This window comes from Erinaceus europaeus, chromosome 20 (genome assembly GCF_950295315.1).
Source record: "Erinaceus europaeus chromosome 20, mEriEur2.1, whole genome shotgun sequence".
Lineage (NCBI taxonomy): Eukaryota > Metazoa > Chordata > Mammalia > Eulipotyphla > Erinaceidae > Erinaceus > Erinaceus europaeus.
Genome location: NC_080181.1, coordinates 38667078 through 38682865, shown reverse-complemented (window position 1 = coordinate 38682865; position 15788 = coordinate 38667078). Strand labels below are relative to the sequence as shown.

Below are 15788 nucleotides of genomic sequence, written 5' to 3'. Positions count from 1 at the left end.
GTCCCCAACACCACCATAAACTAGTGATCTGGTCATTCTACTTCTCTCTATCTTTTGTCTAGCTGGGATTTCTCACCTGTTCAGTTTCACTGCTCTGGGATGCCTTTTTTATGCTGACATAGAGAGGGAGATACCCACAACACTGATAGTCCTTCACTGTCATAGCACTTTTCGTGTATTGCAGTGGTTCAAACCTCTGACGCACACATAAAGAAAATGCACTCTACCTGCTGAAGTATCTCTATGGTTCCTTGGAAAAATTATTTTTTTTGAAAGTCCATCAACCTAAGTTTTGTTGATGCCTGATCTTTTTTGTATGTATAACTTACTTTAGAAATAAGTTGTAGGGCTGAGTGGTGGTGCACCTGATTGAGCACACATGTTACAGTGCACAAGGACCCAGGTTCAAATCCCTAGTCCCCACCTGGAGGGGGAAAGCTTTGTGAGTGATGAAGCAATGTTGCAGGTGTCTCTCTGCCTCTCCCTCTCTATAACCCGCTTCCCTTTCCATTTCTGACTATTTCTATCCAATGACTAAAGATAATAAAAACTACTGGAAGTTATTAGGCAATATAGCAAGGTGTCAGGCTACAAAATCAATGTACAAAAATCAGTGGCATTTCTTTATGCAAACATTTCTTCCATTTCTATTGGATAAGACAGAGAGAAATTGAGAGAGGTGGGGAAGATAGAGAGGGAGAGAGAAAGACACCTGCAGACCTGCTTCACCTTTTGTGAAGCGACCTCACTGCAGGTGGGGAGTCAGGGGCTTGAACCGGGATATTTGCGTGGGTCCTCACACTTCATAATATGTGCATTTGACCTGGTATGCCACCACCCAGCCTGGTATGCCATACCCAAGATCAGTATATCTGGGAGTCTGGCGGTAGCGCAGTGGGTTAAGCACACATGGCACAAAGTGCAAGGACCGGCACAAGGACCAGCATAAGGATCCCAGTTCAAGTCTCCTGGCTCTCCACCTGCAGAGGAGTCACTTCACAGGTGGTGAAACAGATCTGCAGGTGTCTACCTTTCCCTCCCCACCTCTGTCTTCTCCTCCTTTCTCCATTTCTCTCTGTCCTATCTAAAAACAAAGACATAAATAAAAACAACAATAAAAACAAGGGGAACAAAAGGGAAAATAAATAAATCAAACACACACAAAAAAATCAGTGTATCTTTTTAAAGAGTACCCATATATACACACATATATGTATATATACAACTGAAATTATTAAAATAACATAAGCTTCAAAGTAGGCTTTAGACAAAGTAATTAACAGCCTTTCTATACATTATTAATATTTGTATAACTATAATAAATACATTTATTTATTACTTTTAATTTTTTAATTGATGGAACAGAGAGAAATTAAACATGATAAAGGAAGAGAGAGGGAGATACCTATAGTACTGATCCACCACTTCTGATGTTTCTCCCCTACAGGTTGGGCCTGGGGGCTTGAACAGATGGAACAGAGAGAAACTGAGAGAGAGTGAGAGAGAAAGTGAGAGAGAGAAAGAAAGAGAGAGAGAGAGACCCACAGTACTGATTCACCTCTTGTGAAGCTTTCTCCCTCCAAGTTGAGCCTCAGGGCTTGAACCTGGGTCATTGCACATGGTGACCACCACCCAGCCCTGCATTTCTTTACAATACACAGTAAAACTAAAAACAAAAGCAAGCATATGTTCTAGTAACAGTTTTTTTATATTTTTACTTAGTTATTATTAGAGACAGAGAGAGAAATTGAGAGGGAAGGAGGAGATAGGGAGACAGAGAGATACCAGTAGCCCTGCTTTACCACTTGTGGAGCTTTCCCCCTACAGGTGGGGACCAGGGGCTTGAACGTTGGTCCTTGCGCACTATAATGTGAGCACTTAACCAGGTACATTACCGGCTGGCACCAGAACAGTTTTTTTTTTTTAATCATTTAGAGCACAGAAAATATATCAAGTAAAACTTTTTAGTTTTCCTTTAAGACTTGATCATTCATTATTCTAATAAATTTAGGACTTCTACTTGATTTAGAATTTGTAATTTAGAAGTTCAATCAAGAATTTCAAGAGAAGCATAAGATATGTTCCTGAAACCAATATTTATTTAAAGATTTATTTGTTAATAGGAGGGGGGGGAGTGAGTCATAATGCTATCCTTGCAAAGGTGATATCAGGGATTGAATTTGGGACCACAGGTTTTTTGTTTGCTTCTTTCTTTCTTTCTTTCTTTCTTTCTTTCTTTCTTTCTTTCTTTCTTTCTTATCTCCACGGCTATTGCTGGGGCTCACTGCTCACTGCCTGCGCTACAAATCCACTACTCCTCGAGGCTATTTTTTTCCTTTTTGTTGTCCTTGTTCTTTATCATTATTGTTATTATTATTTTCTGTCATTGTTGTGGATAGAGCAGATAGAAATCAAGAGAGGAGGGAAAGAGAGAGGGGGGGAGATAAAGATAGACACCTGCAGACCTGCTTCACTGCTTGTGAAGCAAACCCCCTGCAGTTGGGGAGCCAGGAGATCTAATCAGGATCCCTACACCCCTCCTTGAGCTTTGCACCATGTGCTTAACCTGCTGTGCTACCATCCGCCCCCCACCCCTGGACCACATATTCTTAAATCCTAAACTGTAGTTGCTGTGCTAGCTTGTGGGTTGGGGTTGCAAAATAAAATATTTTATTTTAAAGATGTCAAATCTTCCATGATTAATTTGATATAAAGCTGTCTCAGTTAGAACTCAAATGACAAATTGTTTTGTTTGTTTGTTTTCTCCTCTCTCTATAATTGTGTCAGTTCTGGCTGCAACTGAATAGTGGACGTTAAAGCTAGTAATGAACCAGGGGCAGATTACTGGGAGGATGGTTAAGCTGCAGATGCTTAACTCTTTTTTCTGTACATTTTACCTCCAAGTTCTTAGGAGGATCCCTGAGAAATTTGACAATGTAAGAAAGTAAATTATACTATGTACCATCTCTACCCCTTTCCAAGCTGTCTCCAAGGCCATGACTCATTTAGGATGAAGCTGGGGAAGTTGGCATCAATCAGTGATGTCTGTGCTACACACCCATGTGCCAAGGAGGCAGGGACTGGGTCCTCCAGCACTACCTAACTTTTCTTTTTAACCAGAGCACTGCTCAGCTCTGGCTTATGATGGTGCGGGAAATTGAACCTGGGACTTCAGTGCCTCAGGCATGAGAGTCTCTTTGCATAACCATTATGCTATCTACCCCCACCCTCCAAACTTTTCTTTAGAGTTGCAAGTGCCAGATTAGTTTTGCGGACTGGAGACAGAGACGACCAGGGACTCATGGCTGAGCTGAGAACTCAGTTCAATCTTTATTCACAAGCGGGGATGTAGTTCAAAAAACTAATCTCTTCTAATCACAACACAATTTTGTCCTGCATCTCTCTCTCTCCTCAGGGGAAAGAGTCAGGAACAAAGGAAATACATACGTTAGGGGGCAGGGAGAAGGAAAAAGCATGAACCAGCTAGGACTAAACCAAATGTCCCAGAGGCAGGGGGAGCGAGGGCCAAACCAGTATCCCGGAGGCAGGGGGGTGCCCAGCCAACAGTGGACATGCAGACAGAACATATGGCAAGCAACACAAAGCGAATCCAATGTGATGATAAAAACAGAAGGCTTCACAAGCAGAATCCAGAAGCATACCAACATGCAAGGACTGTGCTGTGGAAATTCCGTGTAAGAGAATGAGGTGCAGTGGTTAGAGGGAAAACTGACAACAACTGTACTGCTCACAAGGACCAGGTCTTCACTGTGTCACTCAGATTTCCTTCCCAAGTCCTGATGGCACAGTTTGCTTATGAAAGAGAAAAATTAGTTATCAACATTTAGAAGCCAGGAAATTCTACCTCATTACTATTTTTTTTTACTACAAGTTAAGAGAGGTACAACTCCGTACCATTTCCATCACCAGAGTTCTGAATCCTCAGTCCCTTCATTGTAAGCTACAGTAGTTTTCTTAAGATGGCAGATATGGGTTACCTATTATTTTTACAACTCCCTGTCTATATTTGTATGTATTTGCCACCCTCCCTTTTCTTTTTCCTGTGGGACTATCTTCTCTTCCTTTCCAAGTCACACATACACCTTTTACTATATTTAAATGTCCCTTCCTTTTTCCTCCTCTCTCTCTGGGTCCTGATGGAGTTGGAGTTCAGAGCCCTCTGGTCATCCCCTATCTTTTCTCTCCTACTGAGAGTATGGATCAAAATCAAAATTATTTACAGGATGCAAAAGGTGGAAGGTCTGGCTTCTATAAATGCTTCTCTGTTGGACATGGGCATTGACAAATCAATCCACACTCCCAACCTCTTTGTGGCTTTCTCTAGTAGGGTAATGCTTGGAGAGGTAAAGCTCCAGGACACATTGGTGAGATCATCTGAACAGGGAAGTGAGGAGGAATCATGATAGCATCTGCAACTTGGTAAGCCAGGAAAATTTAAGTGAACGTCTATATACCTACCTTTTTTAAGAAACACCAAAAATATGTGGTGACTATGGGAAGGTTCTAGGAGGGTGAGCAAAGAGACCTTCGGATCTTCAGGTCATAGTTCCCTTCCCCTGACTCAGTCTTTTTTACTGCAGGGCTTCTCTCATGTGTCCTCTCTGCTCTTACAGTACACATTTACCTTTAGGCAAGAACTTTCAGACTTTTCAAAATGAATCTCCCTGGGAAGAAACACATCCCATTAAGGGGAAAGGACAAATACACATATAGGCATACTTACACTGAAAGCATCACATGGTCTTTTCCTGGGAAGGTCTTTGATGGCTTCTGACTCCTTAAATTAATTCAAAAGACAAAGTGATTCAAACACAGTGTTAGTGACCACCTCATCATTCTTAAAAGATGAAGTCTCAATTAAGTAAAATACTGAGATCAACAACAAAATGCAAGCAAAGGTGGCCTGGCCCAGGCACACCTGCTAGAGCACAAATATTACAAGGTCCCAGAAATTGGATTCAAGCTCCTAGTCTGCACTTGTGGGGTTTGGAAGGAGTGGAGGAGATTCACAAGCAGTGGAGCAGTACTGCAGGTGTCTCTCTCTTTCTCTTTTTTCTCCCCTTTATTCCTCTCTATCTCTATTACAAAAAAAAATTAAAAAGGGAAGAAAAACTTCCACTGGTAATGGTTGGCATTGTGCAAGTTTCAAGCTAAATGATGATGATGACTCAAGGGCTCTTAATTATAATTAACATATAAGTGTAATTACTATAGTACAAAAATATAATTAAAAACAAAGGGCCATCAACTGGGGGATAACATTAAGCTGAGTAATCTTTGCATGAAGAATTGTAAGATTTTTCTCCTGATCTCTCAATGATAGACTAAAGTTTTTGTGGCCTAGTTATACAACTTCTAAAATACCCAGAAGTTTCTACAATACCCAACAACTTTACAATAGCTCATAATCTCTATGGCTTCCTATCTAGACAGGGGTAGATTTGTCATTGATGCCTGAATTTGCTTCTACACTCTACAGCACTTGTTTGACATTTGCATTAGGAAAAAAAAGACATTTCCCATAGTATCAGGAAAATCATTATTATGCTTGGATCCATTAGCCATGGCAGGCAAGAAATTGATCATAATTAACAAGATTGAGCTTAATTTCTTTCTTTCATGGAACAAAAATAAATGTAGAGGCAGCTTCAGCTCCTATCTTTTTAATCAGTGCTATTCCAGTTTCCTTTTAGGTGTGTGTGTGTGTTTTTTTTTTTTTTTAAAGTAAGTCAAATGCAATAAACAAGGAAGCTACCATTTAACTCTCCAAATTTAAACCAAATGCCACTTTTTTTTTTTTCAGACACATGGCTGTTCACCATGTAACTCTTCATTAAGACTTGCTGCTATTTGACCTATGATTTTCTCATCTGAAATTAAAAGGTGTGATAGAAGGTGACAATTAAGGGTCCCCCAATATTAGGCTTGTACTCAGTAAGCTTCCCTCACCCCATCATTTTTTAGCAGTCAGGGATGAAGAGTTCTTTTTTTTTCCTTTTATCATTTTAGTGGCTAGTTAAATATTTATCATACAGTTGTTGATACATGTGCACAATTCCCGTCTCCCTGTGACAGTTGTCTACAAAACAATCTCACTCCCAACTTAGATCCTTTTCTTACTTTAAGCTCTAAGACTCCAGCTCCCTACAACCCCATCCCTAACCACCTTAATCCCCTCTCTGCCTTCCTTCCCTGAGTCTTTTGCTTTGATATAATACACCAAAAACCCTTCTGAGAACACTTAAAGGAGAACCCAGTCTAAATAGGGGGAAAATGTGGTTATTTTGAGTAAGGAGCAAAATTATAGATTGACACCATACTAAAAATAAGTTAACATTAGCTGCACAATAGATCTGGGTAGACATACATCTAAGACTTTATATGATAATGTATTTATTTGAGTCCTGCAATGAAACACCATAGATTGGTTCAGCTTAATTAGCTAAAATATAATCCTCACACTTCTAGAGGCTAGAAGTGCAAACTCAAAGTGCTGGCAAACTTAGTTTCAAGTAAGAGTCCTCCTCACTGGCCTTCAGAACTTCTTGCTTATTCCTTCCCTAGGAGAGATAGAGGAAGAGAGGTAGAGATAGATGTATAGAGAGAGATTTTGAAATATTTTCTTTTAATGAGAGAAAGAGACAAAGAGTAGAGCACTGCTTCGTTCTGGCTTACAGTGGTACCAGGAATTTAATCTTGGACACAGAGCTTCAGGCATGAATGTGATTTGTATATCCATTCTACTATCTTACTGGACCTCACAGAAATCTTCTTTTTAATATTTTTATTTATTTTTTATTTATTTAAAAAAGGAGACATTAACAAAACCATAAGACAAGAGGGTTACAACACCACACAATTCCCACCACCAGATCTCCATATCCCATCCCCTCCCCTGATAGCTTGCCTATTCTTTATCCCTCTGGGAATATGGACCCAAAGTCATTGTGGGATGCAGAAGGTAGAAGGTCTGGCTTCTGTAATTGCTTCCCCACTGAACATGGGCATTGACTAGTCAATCCATACTCCTAGCCTGCCTCTCTCTTTCCCTAGTAGGGTGGGGCTCTGGGGAAGTGGAGCTCCAGGACGTATTGGTGGTGTTGTCTGTCCAGGGAGGTCTGGTCGGCATCGTGCTGGCATCTGGAACCTGGAGGCTGAAAAGAGAGTTAACATACAAAGCCAAACAAACTGCTGAACAATCATGGACCTAAAGGCTAGAATAGTGTTGAATGAAATGTTGGATGAATTGTTGGGGGATACTCACTGCAGACATATGATTTCAGGCATATATTTTGCCTTAGTTTATGGATACATGTGGACATATGCTCTATCTCACGGGACCTGGTCTATATCTAGGTTTTGGGACTTAATTAGGAAGTGAACCTGCCTGGAATGGAATTAGAAAATACTATGAAAGAAAAGGTCTCACCTGAGTAATGAAGCTGAAGGGTTGTCATTCCACACCTGAAGTCTCTGGGAATAGTCTAAAGTGAAGCATGCTGAGGTGGTAATCCTTGCATTGATTAGGTTGGGATCGGTGGATGCAATATTATTTGGTATGAGTTAAAAGAAGCATGCAGGGAAGTAGGCCCTACCCTAAGGTGGCAGGACTAGGGGAAATACAGGCTTTATAGTGGAAATGTGAGGTTCCTGCTGTCTTAGGGTTCAAGAAGACAATAGAGAGTTATTGTTATCATCACATTGTTTGGTAATTGGATTAACTTTGAAAAGTCCCTTTGTTAGGATTTGCTGTATAATACCAACATCACCATAATTTAGGTCCTTTGTCATTATTTGTATATAGCTATGACACCAATTGCTTCAGTTCTCCCTGGTCTAGGCTTTTGAGAGAATCAACATATCAAAGACTCTGGCTATGTTTTAAAAAGACTCAGTCTGTGCTTTAAAAAGTTTGAGACATACAGTCAATTTTTCCCCTCTCATATTAATTAAAGATTTATTTGACTACAAATTAATAGGAGTGTACATAAACACCATTCCCACCACCAAAAGACTGTGTCCCATCTCACCCACTCACCCCGCCACCTCCCCCCAGGAAGCCAAATATCCACCCTAACGCCAAGGTTTTTACTTTGGTGCCCTACTCCAGATCTAGTCAAATCCTGTTTTTAGTTTCCCTTTCTGTTCTTCATTCTCAACTTCTGTTGATGAGTGGGGATCATCCCATACTCATCTTTATCTTTCTGACTTAGCTCACTTAACATAATTCCTTCTAGATCCATAAAAGATGGGTCAGAGAAAGTGGGTTCACTGTGGGTTCACATAGCTGCATAGTATTCCATTGTGTATATATACCACAACTTTCTCAGACACTCATCTGTTGTTGGGCACCTGGGTTGCTTCCAGGTTTTAGCTATAACGAATTGTGCTGCTATGAACATAGATGTACAAATATCTTTTTGGTTGGATATATCCCCAAGAGATGAACTACTGGGTCATATGGTAGGTCCATGTCTAACCTTGTGAGAGTTCTCCATACTGCTCTTCACAGAGCATGGACCAGCTTACATTCTCCCCAGCAGTGCAGAAGGGTACCGCTGTCCCCACAGCCTCTCCAGCATTTGTTGCTGCTGTCCTTTTGGATGGATGTCATTCTCATGGGTGAGGTGGTATCTCAATGTTGTCTTTATTTGCATTTCTCTGACAATCAGTGACCTGGAGCAATTTTTCATATGTTTGTTAGCCTTTTGGATCTCTTCTGTAGTGAATGTTTTGTTCATATCCTCTGCCCATTTTTGGATGGGGTCATTTGCTTTTTTGTTGCTAAGTTTGCTAAGCTCTTTGTATATTTTGGTGATTAGTCTCTTGTCTGATGTATGGCATGTGAAGATCTCCTATTCTGTAAGGGGTCTCTTTGTTTGTGTGATAGTTTCTTTGGCTGTGAAGAAGCTTATCAATTTGATGTAGTCCCATTGACTTGTTTCTGTTTTTCCTTGCAGTTGGGTTTGTATCATCAAAGAAGTCCTTGAGGTTTAGGTGGGAACGTGTTCCACCAATGTTTTCCTCTAAGTATTTGATAGTTTCTGGTCTAACATCCAGGTCCTTGCTCCATTTGGAGTTGATTTTTGTTTCTGGTGAGATAAGGTGGTTCAGTTTCATTCTTCTGCATATTTCAACCCAGTTTTCCCAGCACCATTTATTGAAGAGAGCCAGCTTCCTCCATTTAATCCTTTGGGCCCCCTTATCAAAGATTAGATGTCCAAAGGTGTGGGATTTTAGTCTGGGCTTTCAATTCTGTTTCCCTTTTCTGTGTGCCTATTTTTGTTCCAGTACCATGCTGTTTTGGTGATCATGTCCTTATAATTTAGTTTGAGATCTGGGAGTGTGATGCCTCCATTTCTGTTTCTTTCCTAAAGATTTTCTTGGCAATTCTAGGTGTTTTCTAGTTCCACATAAATGATTGTAGTTTTTGTTCTATCCTCTTAAAGAAGCTTGGTGGAACTTTGATGGGTATTGTGTTAAATTTGTATATTGCTCTGGGGAGAATATTCATTTTGATGATATTTATTCTTCCAATCCATGAGCATGCAATGTCTTTCCATTTTTTGGTATCATTTTCTATTTCCTTGAATATTGACTTATAATTTTCAGTATACAAGTTTTTCAACTTTTTTGTGTGCATTATTCCTAGGTATTTTATTGATTTTGCTGCAACAGTGAATGGGAGTTATTTCTGGATGTCTTTTCAGATTTAGTGTTTGCATAAAGAAATGCCACTAATTTTTCTACATTGATTTTGTAGCCTGACACCCTGCTATATTGCCTGATAATTTCCGGTATTTTTCTGCTGGAATTTTAAGGTTTTTCTGTGTTTACTATCATATCATCTGCAAGTAGTGAGAGTTTGAGTTCTTCCCTTCCAATCTGTATTCCTTTGATTTCTTTCTCTTGCCTGATTGCTATGGCAAGAACTTCCAATACTATGTTGAAGGGTAATGGTGACAGTGGACAGCCCTGTCTAGTCCCATATCTGAGGGGGAATGCTTTCAACTTCTGTCCATTGACTATGGTGTTGGCTGTAAGTTTGCTACATATGGATTCCACTATCTTGAAGAATTTCCCATCTATTCACATTTTTGTAGTGTTTTGAGCATGAATGGGTGTTTAATTTTATCAAAGGCTTTCTCTGCATCTATTGAGATAGTCATGTGTTTTTTGGTTTTGCTTTTACTGATGTGGTGAATGACATTGATTGACTTACATATGTTGAACCTGCCTAGTATTCCTGGGATAAATCCCACTTGTTCATTATGAACAATCTTTTTGATATACTGTTGTATCTGGTTGGCCAGGATCTTGTTTAATATTTTGGCATCTATGTTCATCAGAGATATTGGTCTGTAGTTTCTCTTTTTTGCTGTGTCCCTATCTGCTTTTGGTATCAGGGTGATGTTGGCTTCATAGAAGGTGGAATTGGTATTTCTGTTTCTTTGATCTAGTGGAAAAGCTTTAGAAGTATAGCTATTAACTGTTTCCTGAAGGTTTTGTAGAATTTGTTTGTAAAACCATCTGGTCCAGGACTTTTGTTGCTGGGGAGATTCTTAATAACTGTTTTGATTTCTTTGTCTGTGATTGATGCATTTAGGTTTTGTAGTTCTTCTTCTTTCAGTTTTGTAAGGGCATATGTTTCTAGGAATTCTTCCATTTCTTCCAGATTCTGTATCTTGGTGACGTATAGTTCTTCATAGAAGTTTCGCATGATTTTCTTGATTTCTGTCTTGTCAGTTGTAATATCACCTCCATCATTTACAATTCTATTAATTTGAGTCTTCTCTCTCTTTTTTCTTTTTTTAATTGAGTCTGGCTAGGTGTTTGTCAATCTTGTTTAATTTTCCAAAGAACCAGCATTTAGTTTCACTGAACTTTTGTATGGTTCTCTTATTTTTGATGTTGCTTATTTCTGCTCTAATTTTAATGATTTCTGTCCTTCTGGTTGCTTTATGGTTCCTTTGTTCCTCTTCTCCTAATTCCTTAAGGTGTGCAGTAAGGTTGTTTATTTAAGATTTTTCTTGTTCTTTAATATGTGATTGCATGGCTATAAGTTTCCCTCTCAATACTGCTTTAGTTGTGTCCCAAATATTTCGATAACTTGTGTCTTCATTTTCATTTGTTTCCAGGAACATTTGAATTTCATGCCTGAGTGCCTCTCTGATCCAGTGGTACTTAAGCAGTATATTGTTGAGTTTCCAAATTCTGTGACTTTTAATAATTTTCTGTTTGTTGTTGTATGATAGATTTACTTCACTGTGGTCTGAGAAGATACTTGGGATGACTTAAGTGCTCTTGAATTTGTTGATACTGTCTTTGTGGCCTACTGAGGATGTGCTGTGCCAGTCCCTGTTCAGGCGCCATTTTCCAGGCTAGCTTTCGGGTGGGAGACAGACGACCAGGAACTTTGGCTGAGCTGGGAAGCAGTATCTCATTTATTAATCAGATACATAGCCTTTTATGCATCTCTTCACGGGAAGTGACAAGGGAAAGGAAATGACAAGGAGAGGGAGTGGAGCAAAAAAAGAGCATGAACAGAACATAGAAAGCTTCCATCTAACCAGTGTGGATTAAACCAATACCTTGCAGGCAGGGTGGGACCCAGGTAAAACAGTGATTATGTAAATAGACCACATTGTAAGTAATACAAGGGAACCTAATGTGATGATCAAAACAGAAGGTCTTATAAGCAGAATTTAGAAGCATACCAACAGAGCTGTGTGGATTTGAAGAGAATGTGTATTCCAGTTTTGGGGGGTGAAGAACTCTGAAGATCTCCAGGAGGTCTAGTCTGTTCATCTCTTTATTTAATTCTCTTGTTTCTTTGTTGATTCTCTGCTTCGCTGATCTGTCTAAGTGTGAGAGTGGGGTGTTGATGTCTACCACTATTGTTGTATTACTATTGATGTATTTTTGTAGTTCTTTCAGTAGGTGATTAATGTATTTAGATGGTCCCTCACTGGGTGCATAGATGTTAATAATTGTTAAATTTTCTTGGTTGATTGATCCTCTAATCATTATGTAATAGATAGGTCTTGCCTATCTTTTATTACTTTATTTAATTTAAAGTCTATGGTGTCAGAGATGAGAATGGCTGTTCCTCCCTTTTTTTTGTGGTCCATGAGTGTGTATGATAGTTTTTCATCCTTTCACTTTTAGTCTGTGTTTGCCTTGTTGGGTCAGGTGGGATTCTTGCAGGCAGAATATGGTTGGGTTGTGTTGTGTTTTCTGATCCATCCTCCCACTCTGTGCCTTTTAATCGGTAAATTTAATTCATTGGAATTTATTGATATTATGGATTGAATGGATTGTGGTGCCATTATTCAATTCTTTCTTTGCTCTGATATATTGCAAGTATTAAAGTGATGTTCTAGTTTATAAGAGGTCTTTTAGTACCTTTTTCAGGGCAGGCTTGGTGATGGTTTCCTCCTTTAACTGTTGTCTGTCTGAGAAGGTTTTGATCCCTTAATCTAGTTTAAATGAAAGTCTAGCAGGATATATTATCCTTGGTAGAAACCCTTTTTCATTTTGAGCTCGATAGATCTCGTGCCATTCTCTTTTGGCTTTTAGAGTTTGAGTGGAGAAATCTGCTGACAGTCTTATGGGTTTTATCCTGTATGTGACTTTTTGTTTTTCTCTTGCAGTCTTTATTTATCCTTGTTTCTTTTCATTGTAACTATTATGTGTCTTGGTGTCTTCAGGTCTGGGGTCATTTTGTTTGGGACTCTATGGGCCTCTTGAATTTTAATGTCCTTTCTGTTGTTTAGATCTGGGAAGTTTTCTTCTATTATTTCCTCTAAAATATTTACTTACCCTTCCTCTCTTTCTTCCTCTGGTAGGTCAATGATATGAATGTTACTTCTTTTGAGGTCATCCCATATGTCTCTGTTGTTGTTTTCAGTGTCTCTCAATTTTTTGAGTTCTTTTACCTCTTAGTTTTATCTAGCTCATCCTCTGTCTGGCTAATTCTGTTTTCTGCTTCTGTTAATCTGCTTTCCCTTCCATCAGCTTCTTTCTTCAGTTCAGTTAGAGTATTAGCTTGTTCTGCTTGTTGGCCTTTTAGCTCAGCTATTTCAGCTTTCATTTCTCTAATTAACTCGAGGCAGCTTGTATTTTTTTAGAGTAGAAAACTCCTAACAGTCAGTCTGCAGCTTGGACTGCTCAATTGACTGCAGACAGCCTGGAAAGAGACAGCCAATTGTGAGAGGAATCTGAAAACCCCTCCAGGTAGTCATTCCCAGGCGGGGATGAGGCTTTGGTTGGTCAAGTATTTTATCACTCAAGTAGAGCTCTGGCCACTTAAAAAAGAGAGAGTAAAGGAAGAGGGTTGGAATGACACCCCCTGAGGAGCCAGGAATCTTGTTAAAGAAAATAGCTCAGCAGGGAGCCTGCTAGGAGTGGCTGAGCTGCCCCTGCAGGCTGGTACTGGGCTGGGGGGGGCCAGTGAGTCAAAGGATTTTTCTTTTTTCCCCTGACCTCCTTTTGTCAGCCCAAGAGAGAGTTATAGTTCTGTATTTTTGTGTCACTCTGACCAGCCTGTGTCCCCCCTCCTACAGATAACCCAATAACCTACCAGATCCAGTGGATTTCAGGTTGCAGGCTGCTGCCTCTTGGAGCTCACAGCAGCTGTGGCTCCAAAGTCGCCATCTTGGCTCTGCCCCCATCAAAGTTCTTTTTAAAATTTTTAAACAATATTTTAACAGTGGTTTTTTTTTTAATCTTTAGTTGTTTGATAGAAACAGCCAGACATTGAGAGGAAGTGGGGGATATAGAGAGACACCTTCAGCACTACTTCACACCACTTGCAAAACTTTCCTTCCACAGGTGGGGACTAAAGGCTTGAACTAGAGTTCTTGTGCATTGTAGTATATGTGCTCAAACAGCTGCACCACACCTAGGCCCCCAATAAATCTTCTTGTAAATACTCAGATTATACCAGTAGGGCTCTACACTTGCAAAAATCCCACCACAATATACTAGTGAAATTAATACTCTGTCAAGTGTTTCAGAATATGAAACACTTCAAGTTAATTCTGTCTGTGCTTTTCTAATTTATTCAATGTTTTCAGCACAAATGCATGCTGATATTTTATATTTTGTAAAACAAAATTGTATTTGATAGAACCCAAGCATATATTTATCTGCCTTCTATGAAGATGAACACATGAGGGTACTCATAGATTTACTCTTCTATTCCTCTTACTCCAGTTAGATCATAATACATTAAAATTAGTAAGCTGGCTACAAAATTTGGGAAAATACTTGCCTATGAGATTTGTTCTTGTGCATTTATCAGGTTGTGGATCATTGTTTTCCTTTGTTTTCTACTCTCTGCTTTAAGGAACATTTGTAGAATCTACTTGTTGCAAGTGTGGTATAATTCCTTGCATGCCTTCTGTGCCTGGTGCTTTTTCATATTGAAATTTTATTTTATTTATTTATTTAATTAATTTATTTATTTTTGTAAACTTTTCTTTTGCATCTCTGGGAAATTTAAACCTTGGAAAAGGAACAAAGATTTCTGTTTTTCAAAATTAGAATCTGGTCCCTGAGCCACTGACATTTTATTGATAGGACAGTAGCACAGAAATCAGTGTGGCAAGTTAGCCTTTCAGCCAAGTCAGGAAGCTCCAGCCCAGTGTTGTCCCAAGCACTGATTAGAAGAAAGGATCCAGGTGTCATGAAAAGGACTTTGCTCAGTCTCAAGTTTGGACTCTGGAAGTCAGTGCAACCATGGTAACAGCACCTGCCAGGTTAGTGCAGAGCCCCTATCCATGCTGCACTGCTCTCTGTTGCCATCAGTGGGTGACAGACACATTGAGGATCTTGTTCCCTGGAACAACTGACAAGATGGGAACTCATCACTGGAAAAGTTCAAAATTCATTCATAATCAGAGCAAGAGACTGATTTCAGAACACAAGACCATAAGCAGACTTCTCTAATCCTGGAGTGGTTGCCTTATTAAAGGCTTATCTCTTGAGAAATGGATGGATTAAACCCTGGGGATGAATGCTAGCTGTGATTGTGGTTTAGGCCCTTAAAACTCACTGCCTGAGGGCTAAGGACATTCTGAACTACACTCTTTGAAGGTCAACAACTCTCCACAATTAAAGAAGTAACAATTGAATTGTATCTGGTACAAATACATTGTAGGGATTGGATGATGGCACAACTGATTGAGCATACATATTACAGTGTGCAGGGACCCCTGTTAGAGTCCCTGGCACCTACCTGCAGGGGGGAATTTTCACAACTGGTGAAGCAATGCTGCATCTGTTTCTCTGTATCTCTCCCTCTCTTTCTTCCTCTTCCTGTCAATTTCTGGCTGTCTCTATCCAACAAATAAAAAAAGATAATTAAAAAAAATTGTATCAGAAACTTCATGTGTGTCTTTCACTTATGGATTTTTGGAGTTTGAATGTTCTTGAAGAAAATTTAGAGAATAAGTGATATCTAAAAATTTAACTCTCGTTCATCACTTGTAATTGAAATTATATTTTTAACTTAATGTTTGTAAACTTAAATATTCAAGAACTTTTTTTTTCTTTTTTTCTAGATGGTTACCCTAAAGAAGAAATGATCTATAGATGGAGAAAAAATTCAGTTGAGGCAGCAGATCAGAAATCATGGCGCCTATACCAATTTGATTTTATGGGCCTCAGAAATACTACAGAAATCGTGACAACTTCTGCAGGTAGGAATTAAGTTAAAGAAGCACAACTCTCAAAAATATCTGATGTCTCTCCTGATACTTAAA

At 39.3% G+C, this 15788-nt stretch overlaps 1 protein-coding gene across 2 annotated transcripts in view; it reads left to right on the top strand.

The window, feature by feature from the left end:
- GABRG3 (gamma-aminobutyric acid type A receptor subunit gamma3) overlaps window positions 1-15788 on the top strand; it is a 671194-nt gene that overhangs the window by 598561 nt on the left and 56845 nt on the right. For both annotated transcript variants that reach the window (XM_060179248.1, XM_007526462.3), the window contains exon 6: window positions 15588-15725. In XM_060179248.1, coding sequence (XP_060035231.1) covers window positions 15588-15725 — 138 coding nt within the window. The remainder of the gene's footprint in view (window positions 1-15587; window positions 15726-15788) is intronic.